General features: G+C 45.3%; 1 protein-coding gene across 1 annotated transcript in view; it reads right to left on the reverse strand.

Annotated features, from left to right (window-relative positions):
- The window catches only part of Nmdar2 (glutamate ionotropic receptor NMDA type subunit 2), an 84,721-nt gene that overhangs the window by 14,789 nt on the left and 57,219 nt on the right, over positions 1-12,713 (reverse strand). Inside the window, exons 6-10 of the mRNA XM_084604700.1 lie at positions 10,046-10,296; positions 3,961-4,147; positions 3,082-3,205; positions 1,833-1,934; positions 521-639 (exon numbers count right to left, since the gene is read on the reverse strand). Coding sequence (XP_084460826.1) covers positions 521-639; positions 1,833-1,934; positions 3,082-3,205; positions 3,961-4,147; positions 10,046-10,296 — 783 coding nt within the window. The remainder of the gene's footprint in view (positions 1-520; positions 640-1,832; positions 1,935-3,081; positions 3,206-3,960; positions 4,148-10,045; positions 10,297-12,713) is intronic.

The raw sequence follows: 12,713 nt of genomic DNA on the forward strand, positions 1-12,713 counted from the left end.
CAACCATTGCACAACGCAAGAACCAACGACAAAGAAACATTTGCTTTCTATGCGTTTATTTGTCAAAATTACGGCAGGCTTCGTTGTCGGCCTTGTATTTTTGCTCAACCAGAGCTCGAGACAAGTACTTGATCTATTAATCCCTCCAGCCAATAGGCGGATATCATTTGCGCTCATCTACGCCAACGCGTATTATTAGCCTAAGTCACAAATAAGACACTACATTTATAAGTACAATTTGTCTTGAGAAGAGAGGAGTCGCTGGAGAAAGATTTGATGTTGGGAAAGGTTGAGGGTCACCGGAGAAGGGGTAGGCAGCGAACCCGATGGTTAGATGGCATCTTCGAGGCGCTGCAGATGAAGTTATGTGATGTTAGGAAGATAGTGAGAGATCGGAAAGCGTGGCGTGACATGGTCCATAGGGTCACGAAGAGTCGGACACGACTGAACGACTGAACTGAACTGATCCTCGCCAATGCTAACTTATCTTTGTTCTAGTCAGTTGCATGGCAGCACTCACCCCTGCAGCATTGCCTCTGGCACGACACGGCACTTGACAGCTCGGCCGCTCTCGCATTCGCCAGTCTCATTATCCGGCTGACCCATGTTCAGGAAGGGGCGCTCCTCCATGAACGTCACCTGCATCGAACAGGCATACACAGCATGATTGCACTCAGTGATTATCAAGGCTAGTTTAGGCCTAACGCGGTCCTTCTGTACACTAACCCGCTTGTAGGCTTGCCCTAGGGGCACCAGGTATCCAAAATGGAACATCGAGTTCCCATTATCAAATAAAATCGATTTTACCACTGCACTCAAATTGTAAAGACAATTAAGCGAACACTTGAGAAAAAAAAACTATTAACACACACACGAAAAAATAAATTCGGTTTTGCACTGATAACAAGGAGGTTTTATTGAAAGGTTCCAAATATATTGTTGCATTCCAAATTGCTACACCTATTCCATAGAAGCAATGGGAAGCGATGCTATATTTACCGGCAGCATAAGCACTGTAGCCGAGTAGGAGTTCGTGTTAGCTGGTTCAAATACTTTCCTTTGTGTATCGGCCAATTCGCGCGGTTTTTCAACAATAATGATCCAAAAAACAGAGAATGGGGCGCAAGAGGGAAGTTGCACACTGCTGTCACTAAACCACGTTGCTTTTCAATAACAATGTAAATATCATGAGGCATATACCAGGAGCTTCTGAAAGTATGTGGCAATGGAGCAACTTTTCATTGCTGCATGCTCTCATGAAATGGGCTGAAGGTAATTGCAGAAACTATTGGAGCTTAGTGAGAGAGCTTGAACCGGCACTGGAGTGACCTCCATTATGAAGTGCATAGCGAACGTGAAAGACGGCGCATGCTTATTTCTCTTGTCGCGCCCTTTTCTAGACTGCGCTGTGGCAGCGGTACTCGGCGCCATGAAATTGCGCACGTCAACTCTTCACGTGAGCAGGTATTGAATTTCGACACGTTTTAAGGGTCCAGAGTAAGATCCCCACGTGAAAAATTCTGAAAGAAATAGGAGTGCCACGCTGCACGCTGCAAACTGATAACTCAGGATTACCAAATCTATAGACATGTCAATTGAACAGGCGTCATCCTGAACGGCTCGTTCAAATAGTAGCTCGCAATTACCAACCTTAAATATTTTGTACAGACTGTTATGAAACACTTCTTAGCTTTGCTTTCTAGCAAGCACATCGACGCTTGTATTTGTTCTTTCCCTTTGGAGCACCCGAAACAAAAGCCCGTGTTGGAGCGTTCGATCCTTGATGGCTGGCTTAGTCTTGCTAGATGCCAGTGGACATAGGCAGGCCTTACTTTGAGGTTGAATTTTTCTGGGACGCCTTTTGGGGGGACCAGCTCCTCGCCGGGCCAGACGATGTCCTTGATATCGATGCCTTTCTGCGTCCAGCCGCCGATCTGGAGATCAAGATTAAAAATACAAGGATACATGGTGATTTTGTTACTATTGCAGCCTGGTTGTACAAAGGATATAGCGATATATCTGTGTAGTCTATGCAAGAGAATTTCATAGCAGGCCAGACACAGAACGTGATAGAGCTAAATGACTAGGTGATTAATTATACATATTTGACCAATTAACGTTTTCAATTTAAATTCGAGGGCCAAATTAAGGGCGGGGATATCAAAGTTGAACAGTCTATTTTTTTTTTTATTGGTAAAGTGGTGCTCAATAGTTAACGTCACAAATACGCATTACGGAAAGGTGCCGGGCCAGTTGGCACATGATTTGAACAAGAACAGTGCGCTACAAACCAGGCTGAGAATAGCGCTGAGAAAGAATTGAAAGTTATATTGTGCCGCACACTATAAACCCAGACGAACAAGAAAATCCAGGAGAGAAACAAGCAAGAAGAAACAGAAACCCAGGAGGAGAGAAAAAAAAAACTAGAACAAAAGCAAGGAGAAAGCGATGAAAAGTTCCTGTAGTCACATCGTGCCGTCATGAGTTTCCAAGATGTTAGATGTATATTTTCGTCAATTCCATGCATCAATGATGTGTTTACGCATTTCGCGCCATATTTTTTTTTTTTTCTACGACGTTTGCTTCGGAAATGCGCTTGTTGTTGATTATAGCGCCTCAAAATCTGCTATTGGCCATGGTGTGGAACGCTTTTACAGGCAGATACGTGTTTCCCCAGCAGGATGACGTATCCCGTGTTTATAGCAGTGACGTGTTCCCTTTGGCGGTAGTTTACACAGCGCCCTGTTCGACCTGGGTTAGACGCCCGGCCAGACAGTAAGATTTCATAAATTACTTCAGTGTCAAAATACGTTGCGAAAAGCGGCATTACAATAGATTCAGCCCTTGTGACATTGAAGAAATTTATCAAATTTTACTACTTTATTCATTCCCCTTAATACCCAGGGGACACCTTCGTAAGCACGGCTTTCTTTCTCATACAGACAATGACGTCTGAGCTGATCTATTTGCCATAGCGTAAATGGTTACCTTCTTGCTCTGATGTAATTTTCTATACGCCGCATATATCTTTACGTTTAATTCAAGCAACGCTTGGGGAAACAAGCCGTTTGTGCAACTTACCCTGTCCCAGTACCCCTCCTTGTTAAGGTTGAGGATGTCCAGTTCGACGTACTTCAGCGTGCCATCCGGCAGGAATTCGATGTTGGGGGCGCCCTTGGTCTCGATGGACACGTTCCGAAGGTATCTGTAACAAGTGCTTCGTCCTCAACCTCGGAAAAGGAGTCCTTATCTTCTTTGCTCTGTTTTAAGTCACATAGATGCATATGGAAAAGTCAGCAGAGCGCTGATAAGGATGCAGTTGTACAGTCAGGTACGAAAGTTTTCGGGACGCGAGTTCGTGTAAAAAAAAATTATTTTTGTGCGGTCGGCCAAATATAGTGAAGGAAATGTGCTGAGTCACGAGGGCACATGCAAGACAAACTGGCGAGGCAAAGAAAAAATTTCTGCGTACCGCAAACTTTTGTCCCCGGCTGTACTCTTGTGTCAGCAGATGTTTAGTGCTAACTGCTTTAGAAAGAAAAAACGCTGTGACTGAAAGCTGCATTATACCAAGTGACATCGGTTGGCTAAAAATTGAAAATACTTATTCTCATTTCATCATATATCAGGTGCTGTTGCTCCCTGTAAACTCTTCAAAAATTAGTGAATAAATTTTGAGTAAAACGACCTAGCAGCAAGCGTCTGCAACCGGCTGCTAAGAAAGAGAAGTGCGAATAGCGAACGCATCGTGAAAGGGCCTTTTCAGTCTCTACTTCCTTTTACATCTATATCTCCATACTTTCGTCTCGTTATGTTATTCCTCCGTAAAATGACACCTCAATATTTCTTTTTTTCTGAGCGATTAGTAAGCACTGCGAGGGAGATCATGAATGATTCCTTCAGCACTGTGAGGTACTAAACGGAACACATATCAACTAATAGACAAGCACCCTTTCTCACCGGAAGAAGGTGTCCCCTTGTGACCAGTGGGCGGGCCGCCCTGACTCGTAGCAGCGCAGTCCCGGAGCCAGCGTGGCGTTGACATTGGACGGCTCGTTAACAAACAGCTCTAGGCCATGGCCCAGCACTAGCACGGCGCGCTCAATCTCGTCGTGCAGTTTTGCTAGCGAGGTGTTGTAGTGGATGCCTGTGCAAAAGAATGCCGCACAGGTAGTGAGGCGCGGGTCGAGATGGGTGACGAAAACGTCTGTTTGGCGTTGATAGTCTCGAAAACAGCAGAGCGGGCTTGTTGGTGATCCATCCTAATTTAACAGCTCGAAAACCTTAACGGAAACACGAGACACAAGACAAGTGGACGGCACAAGACGACGCAATCAGCGCTGACTTTACACACTGTTTATTTCGATAAACACACATCTGTATATACCTTCAGAGCCAGGAGCACACATGCCACAGGCACCTTAAGCGATACAAACATGTCTACGCTCTCAATAAAATTATTGCATGTTTAACATCTCAGTTCTTTTTTCTTTTTTGTTAGTAGCTAGCACGGTTTGCTGACGCATTGTTATTGTAGTCTGGTAGCTCAGCTGCTCCGAATATCTCACGAGCCAGCTGTAAAGTGGGTTTTAAAAGTACACCAAGACGGACAAGTTCTGACGCGTAGGTTTTGATGGGCTATCGCTCGCATGTATTCCTATATGTCTGCATGCCTGATCAATGTTATTTATGTGCTCCTTCAGTGTTACGTTTGTACATCTGTCTGTGTCCCTATGTACCACATCGTTGCGATTCTAAGCACCCCCCCCCCCCCCCAGAGTTTCCAAAGAAATTTGGAAGAAAAGTTTCTATGAGAACCTAAACGGCGCCTTTTGCGAGGAGCACGGCGTGCACAAGACTGACAGTACACATGATCTCTCAGTCGTCACTCAGTCAGTCAGCCACTCAGATGTCAGTCATCAGTCGTCAGGCTGGACCTGTCGGTGTTCCGAGGCGGCGTGATTTCCGCGGCACAATCTCCGGCTTCTTGTGTTGCTACGTTCCGGCACTAGACAACAACTAGCGACAAGAACACCAAAAGCCGGCCGAAAGCGACGCCGCTAACTCCATCAACGTGCTATCACATGGACCTGGAATCGGCGGCCATTCGGCGGAGCTCTGCAGGTTTCGCCAGAATCGACGGCTCGCGTTGCTTTGTTTGGTGTCAGCTGTTTGACAGCCGTAACGGAAGTCGAAATGAACTTGAAGAGGCCTGCCACAGTTTGACGCTCAAGGGAACTGTAATTGCGTTTGCCGATGTTGTTTGCTAAGTTTCTTTACCAAATTAAATTACCAAATATATTATTTCTCAGACCATTTTTGTTATGATATCACCACAAAAACAGGTGGGAGGGAGTCGAATGTTGGCGTGCTTAGATCTTTCGAATATAAGCATGCTGCCCCTCGCCCCTCGCAAACACACTTTCGAAATTGCGATCATGAAAAAAGGGGCGTTCAGAATGGAGTAAATATGGTACTATATTTTAAGTTTCGGTAGTATCGAATACACAACAGCTTTCGTACAGTCCACAAGGCGAATCTCATTTCTTATTTGTAAGTTTGAAAAAACGTATATAGGGCGAACAAGCAGATGCACGAACGAAATATTAAAAGAGCACAAAAATAACATCGGCCACGCGTGCAAGGACTACATCTGAGAGTCTGCCCATCGAAAACATGCGCAGCAGAGCTTGAACGTTGTAAAGTATTTAAAAACACAGTTAGCAGCTGTTTCGCGAGATACTTGAGGCAGCTTAGATAGCCAGACTGTGAGAACAATGCATCCGCCAAACCGTCCCCGCCGATAACAAAAACACGGATTCCCGATCACGGGGAAAGGAGACATTCCAGCATAGTGTTTTGTTTCCTGTTTCGCTTTCTGTAGCCTACTAAGACATTGCAGTCAGCTATAAGATTGCCTTAAGATACCGACAATAACATCGCCCTGCACTGACGACATAAGCTAAATAGGAAAACGTAAAACTTGTGTGTATAGGAATGACAGTGTTGGATAAAAGGAATATTTAAAAAATACAAGACTAGTCATTGCAAATATGGCTGCGTTTTTTTTTCACATTTACTTTAAGAGCCTTATGTGAATTTCCAATACCAGGTTTATTTTCTTGAAACGTTGCTTCATACTGTGGTAATTCAAGGAATTTTAATCAGGCATTTGAGCCGCCGCCGTTATTTATACAGCAGTGCCAGGGTACATAGAGTTTTGCCTTTTTTCGGAACTGAGAAACGTGCCTTGTATTCTTGAAAGACTTTAGCGCCTAAGGACGCAAACCTAGGAAATTTTTTAACCCGTAGAAGCATCAAATCGCGGCGTACGCCATATGCCCTTAGCAAGGCCTTTCACGCTCTGAAAAAACTGCACCTCTATTTTATTCATTTCCTAAAAATCTCTTGTTTCAACTTACTTCCCGTCAATGTCCAACTCGAGGAAAGGCTGCGTCGACGAATGGCTTTCGTTGTCGTGAACAACTCACTCTGATGCGAACAGTCGCCAATGTGACAACTGTGGTGCGGTCGAACCAGTGGGCCATGTTCTGATGGAATACCCAGCTCATACTCAAGAATGTGCGCAATATGAATACACAGTAAAGTCCTAAACCCAACCGCCTCTGACCAGTGCACTGTGTATTAGGTCACTTAGCCAGCCATATAAACAGCACTTGCACGCAATGAACATATTATCTCCTATTCTAGAAAATATAGGACACCTAGAAAATTATTGAAACCATTATTTGTCTCATAATTGGCCTTGATACTCTGCTGGAAAGCGAATCGACTGTTAATTCTGTGTTATAGACCACGAAGAGTTGTGTGAGTACTGCATGAATTAGCTTCATTGGAACTGAATTAAACTACTGCATCTGAGACTAAAACTAAAACATGAGGGAGAATATTGGGGCAGAAAACCAAATTAACATGCCGCAGATTCATATTTAGCATAATCACTCTCAGCGTACCCATAGACGAAAACATGCGCCTACAAGCATGAGCCTACAAGCCATCGCGGCCTAAAGTAATTGCGTCCCTAATGCGCCGCAAAGCATGCAAGGGCTCGCGTTTCATTACGTGTGAAATACAACATACAACAGCATACAAGAAGCGGAAGGAGGAGCGAGAGAAGATGCAGGGAACAGTGAGAAATACCGGATATTAGGTTCGCCAAAGCCCGCATTTCCCACCTACACTCCACAGCAACGCAGCACATTACTCCGGAGAAGGCAGACCCACCTCATAGCGTAATTTCGGCTTTGGAATGTGCGTGATGGAATGTCGAGTGCAGGCGCATTCGACACGAGGCATGATAACCAACGCTGCTGTCTCCCTCTTCTCTCCTATACACCTCTCCTCCCGCAACCCCATCCTCTTTCCTTTCATTGTCGGATACTGCCGCCGTTCTCATCTCCCCTGAATGTCACCAACTTTCCCTTCAATCGGCGCTTGACAAATTTCTTTCGCAACACTTTCTGCTTCCTTCGCTCTTGTCTTTTTTGCGCTCGTTTGCAGCCGTAGCACAGAAATCTGCTTCTGCTTCGTAACTTCTAAGAGCGAAGAGATGGCGGACTGTCGCATCAAGCTCCCCCCCCCCCCCCTTTATGTCTGTGCGTGTACATACAACCCCAGCGCCTTGCACAGTTTGGAAGCTCAGAATTGCTTCGCCCTCTTGACTACCAAATTTTGCCTCTTTTCCTGCACCTCTTTCGACACCCGTGCCGCATCGCCACATATTTCAATAACACATGAGAAGAATAGCTGCAATTTTGTTTCCCGAGCGTCGCAAGCACACTTCATCTATATTTCCATGATTCATGAGGAAGGGAGAGGGAGCAAAGGGAAAGTGTCGGGCCTCACTTCTAGATAGGTGAAGAGCTTGAAATATCGATGAGTCGCTGAGCGAGAACATCGTGTCTGGCACGAGAGGACGCCACCTCGTGCATGTTTTCGTAGTATGTAGTAGGTGTTGGAGGACCACAAATCGCGAATTCTGTCCGGACGATGCCAAGTGAGGACATGCTGTTCAAAGAAGACTAGAAACCCTTTGGAAATATTCCTAAGTGGGTTCTGTTTGTTAACAACTGGAAAGTATGTCATTCCTGCTCTGTGGCTGCGGAACGTTAAAGCGGAATTAGCTTCTTTCCCCTGGAAACCGTAACAAAGAATATTAAAAAAACACGCCCCACTTGCTAGTGTTGGTAAGCAGCAAAACGTGCGACAATTTTATTCAACATTTTTTTTTTTCGGAAGACCATCGCCAAGTGGTTAACGTCACTAGCATACTGTGTGGTGAAGGATGTTTCCAAATTTTGTGGGTGGCCAAAAACATTTGGGGTGTGCCCGCGTGATTTTCAGTTTCTACGTGCGTGTGGGTTGTCTGTATTTTTGCTACAGATCAACAATTCTGTCTGATTAAGTGCTGTAAAAAAATGCTTCCCATTAACTGAGCTAATACATAAGTGCAGTGTTTCATTATCTCCACGTGAAACAAATAATGTAGTATTTCTCATCATGTGCCCTTCTCGCGCTTTTTGAAGCAAAAGCTTCACTACGTCATATATCAGCCAGGTCAACCTGTCAGGAGGCTTGACCTTTGACGAGACAGAGGTCGCCGTGTGGCTTTATAGCCTAACCGTGTTACCACCTATAACATACGATCACTCGATATTTCACTTTCAACGGCCGATACAGCATCACGTGTTCCCTCTTGTAGTTGATGGCAGCCTCTTGTCAGTTCGCTGCGAAACCATGATTGCCCGTGACTAAACCTAAGCCTAACCAAAGCAAAACCACGCTTTCGCTTCACCTAACTGCATTTGGCAAAGTTAAACCTCAGCTCATTATCTAAAATAATGCGTACAAAAGTTTATATATCCGCATTGCGTAAAAAAGTTTATATATCCGCATTAAGGCAATGGGCACTTAGAATTTTTTCAGAGTGGTTAATAGCTCACCCAATTTTCGTTGTAAATATTTACCGCGCGATTCTTCTTCCCCAGTGTACTTTCTAGCGAGTGCATTTGGCGCATGATATCCTTAGATGCTTATGCGCCATAAAACATAACACACAACATCTTCTTTTCAGCATTTTAAAACGACTGGCGGGGTGACTCCGCCAACTAACGCACTGCCACGCAAACGCGTCAAAAGCTCCACTTTTGGTTGCTTAAATGTGCTAGATAATCGGACACAAATTAAGTAGTTGGTAATTAACGAGCAGCAAAGCACACGTACGCGAACCGGGATCATCAAGCGGAGCCGCGACCAACAGCGACCAGCTCCATCATGTCATACACCAAAACAGGCAGCTTAGGTAGACCCAAATATTTTCCTGGTCTAGAACTTGGACAGAGCACCTCTTATGCATCCATTGTCTGGTTGAGCTGCGTCTCCTTTGGTACCTTTGGCGGTGTTACGAGACCAAGGGAATTCAGAAGAAGAGAAAGGAGAGCCACGCCGCTCGTACTGTGTTGGCTTGTAGTCCATTCCCACGTTTCCAAACTTGCTGAAGGCACGCAGATTTTTTTGTCCTACCCTTCCCAATGGCTAGGACTTGCACGATTGTTAAAGACGTCATAATATACGGTTTAAAATCAAACCCTCGGGGCTCTAAACGTTTGACAAAGGCTGTACATACATGCAATCATCCGTCAAAAATATTTGCCTCAATATATAGCAAACGCGCCTAAATAGGAGAGCTCAAATATCGTCTTAGGAAGTATTGTAATCATTTTTAGAATGTTTCACTTTTTTTACACTGCTGGCCACTACTTGGCCCCTCCCCGATAGAAGTTAGGAGACGTTATTCTCGCTGCTTTCATGCGGGCCAGTTATGGTAAATGGCATTTGGCGGGTACACGAATTATTTGCTCAAAGCTCTACTCCGGATGCCGGCTTTTTATGCTGGCACGGGCTACTAACATTAACAAACAAATCCGTTTCACATCAAAAATGTTTCCAGTGGGCGAGGTAGCCACTGTTTACGCGAAACAGCCGCGTAACTGCCAGAGATTGGTCGTGTACAGCGTCCACTCACCGAGCAGGCCGGCTGGGTACTCAGGTGGCGCTATTCCCGGGTGCGCCCCGATGACCGACTGAGTGACGATCCAGACGTAGTTCTTGCCCGCCATGCCCAGTTGAGAGGCTGCGGCGAACAGCTCCCGTGAATCGTCCTTGCTGGCAAAGAGGAGAACCACGCGGGCCTCGCCCGCCGCCAGAGGCTCCAGCTGCTTCCGGAACTCCTGACGCGTGCGGCCTCGCAAGGTGCGAACCTCCAGTATTGAGTACCTGCGCCGTGGTCAAGTGAAAGTGCAGACAGGGGCCGGGCACGCTACCGTACGGTTCACGAAATCAAGGAATTTGCATCTTTAAAGAGAGGGCACAAATGTGGAAAAAACAGAAGTATGAACCAACGTAAAATATTTTCTACATTGAGCGCTTGGTGGCGTTGGAAATAAGGATGAACCGAAAAACACTGGGTGCTCACTCACGCCCACTTTGCCTTAATTAAGGTTATCACTTAGAGCGTTAATGGCTCCCGTCTGTGTCCCGCATCGACCACAGTATCGACGCAGGCGAAACGCAAGGTGCCGGTGTAATTCGAGTTGTCGGTGCACATTCAGGAACCTCAGGAATTCAAAACTATACGAAGCGACCCACTACGCAGTCCGTCATGGCTGAGTTGCAGTAAGATGTTAAACCCCATAAAATGTATAAAGCGCCAAGTGCTTTTCTCATTTGTGATGTGACACTGACTTCGCAGATCTACACCGTATATTTGGCTCTTCGACTAAAAAATAAAACTATCCCTTTAAAATCTATTTTAAAGCAGAACTTCCTCTGAACTATACGCTGCGTGAAGACACTCTCAGCAAGATCTTTTTAATTTAAGCCGAAATTTGGACCTGTGGACTACATAGCGGGAACGGATAAAAGGCCGAAACATACGACATACTGAGTTCCGTTCTTTTCATGCATGTATCAAGAGTATATTTCTTCCAACACCATGCTTTCCTCTAAGCCAACTGAACCTCTAGGCCTGGAATAAGATAGGACTGGGAAATAGACTCCAGAAGGAAGTCTCCATCGCAGTCTAAATCGCTTCTTAGTACTTACCAACTAAAATGGGAAAACAGGCATACTCTAGAAATGGTCACCTTAACTAGTCGTGATAAGAAAAAACGGGACTCTAACCTCGGTTTTCATCTAATATTAGCAAACATTGTCTTTTTTTCCCCCTCATGGCGAGGGAGAGGTATTGGACCATAAAGTGGGTCATTTAAACAGCTTTCCTATCCTTAGTGCGACGACATCTATTATAATGAAAAGAGCCCCGCCGGGGTGTCGCAGTCCTCACGGCACTCGACTACTGTTCCCAAGGATGCGGGATCGAATACCGACCTCGGCGGCCGCTTTTCGTTGGAGGCAAAAAGCAAGGCGCCCGTGTGCTGCGCGATGTCAGTGCATGTTAAACAACCCCAGATGGTCGAAATTTCCGGAGTCCTCCACTTCGGCGCCTCTCATAGCTTGAATCACTTTGGAAAGTTACACACCACTAACCAAACAAATGTATAATGAAAAGACTGAAAATAAAATTATATCACTTTGTGCAAGCGGGTCCTGCAAGGCTACTCTTTAGCCAAAATGTAGTGCCACCCAGAGGGAAATCTTCTTTCAGAATAAACGTTCGCTCTAATCAGCGAATTTGAGCAAATTCCTCCTTATGAGATCCGGTCGTGTGCGTTCTTCTTCCTACTTCGGTAACCAGGTAGTGCGTACTTGTCCAGGCCAGGAGCTTAAAAAAGCCGTCGACGAGTCCGTTCCTTAGTCAGGTTGTGGCTGAGATCTCTACATTGGGCTTGAGCAGGAATTAAAGCAAGCAACTATTTTGACGTTAGAGCTGTTGTTCCTCTCGTTGTCTTCTATTTATTCCCGTAAGGCTACGAGCTTGGGTCCGAAACGCAGCATGATAATGTTACTGCATGAAATGATGCCGGCACCATTTTCAGTGTCGCATTTACATATCACGGTATGTTCACTAGAGAATAATATTGCCAGGGGGGCTCCGAGCGCCACTTCAACGGCAATACAATATGAATCAAATATTGCACAAGTATAATATAATACGAATCAAACATTGCCTTGCCTTGCCATTGCCTTGCTAAGCAACTCGGGAGATGAACTGCAAATAATGATTGATGACCTAGACAGGAAAAGTAGAAAGGTAGGCTTGAAAATCAATATGCAGAAGACTAAGGTAATGTTCAACAGCCTCGGGAAGGAACAGGAGTTTACATTAGGTAGCGAAATACTGGAAGTAGTAGGCAAATATATCTACTTAGGACAGGTAGTAACCGCAGATCCGGACCATGAAAAGGAAATAAGAAGAATAAGATTGGGATGGAGCGCATTTGGCAAGCACTCGCAGATTATGACTAGCAGCTTACCGGTATCGCTCAAGAGGAAAGTATACAACAGTTGCATCTTGCCTGTACTCACCTATGGGGCTGAAACGTGGAGGCTAACCAAGAGAGTTCTACTTAAGTTGAGGACAACCCAGAGGGCTATGGAACGAAAAATGGTAGGGGTAACATTAAGAGATAGAAAGCGTGCAGAGTGGGTCAGAGAAATAACTCAAGTTAACGACATTCTAGTGGAAATTAAGAAGAAGAAATGGACATGGGCAGGACATGTAGTGCGAAGAG

This window comes from Amblyomma maculatum, chromosome 5 (genome assembly GCF_055883805.1).
Source record: "Amblyomma maculatum isolate TAMU_Amacu chromosome 5, ASM5588380v1, whole genome shotgun sequence".
NCBI lineage: Eukaryota > Metazoa > Arthropoda > Arachnida > Ixodida > Ixodidae > Amblyomma > Amblyomma maculatum.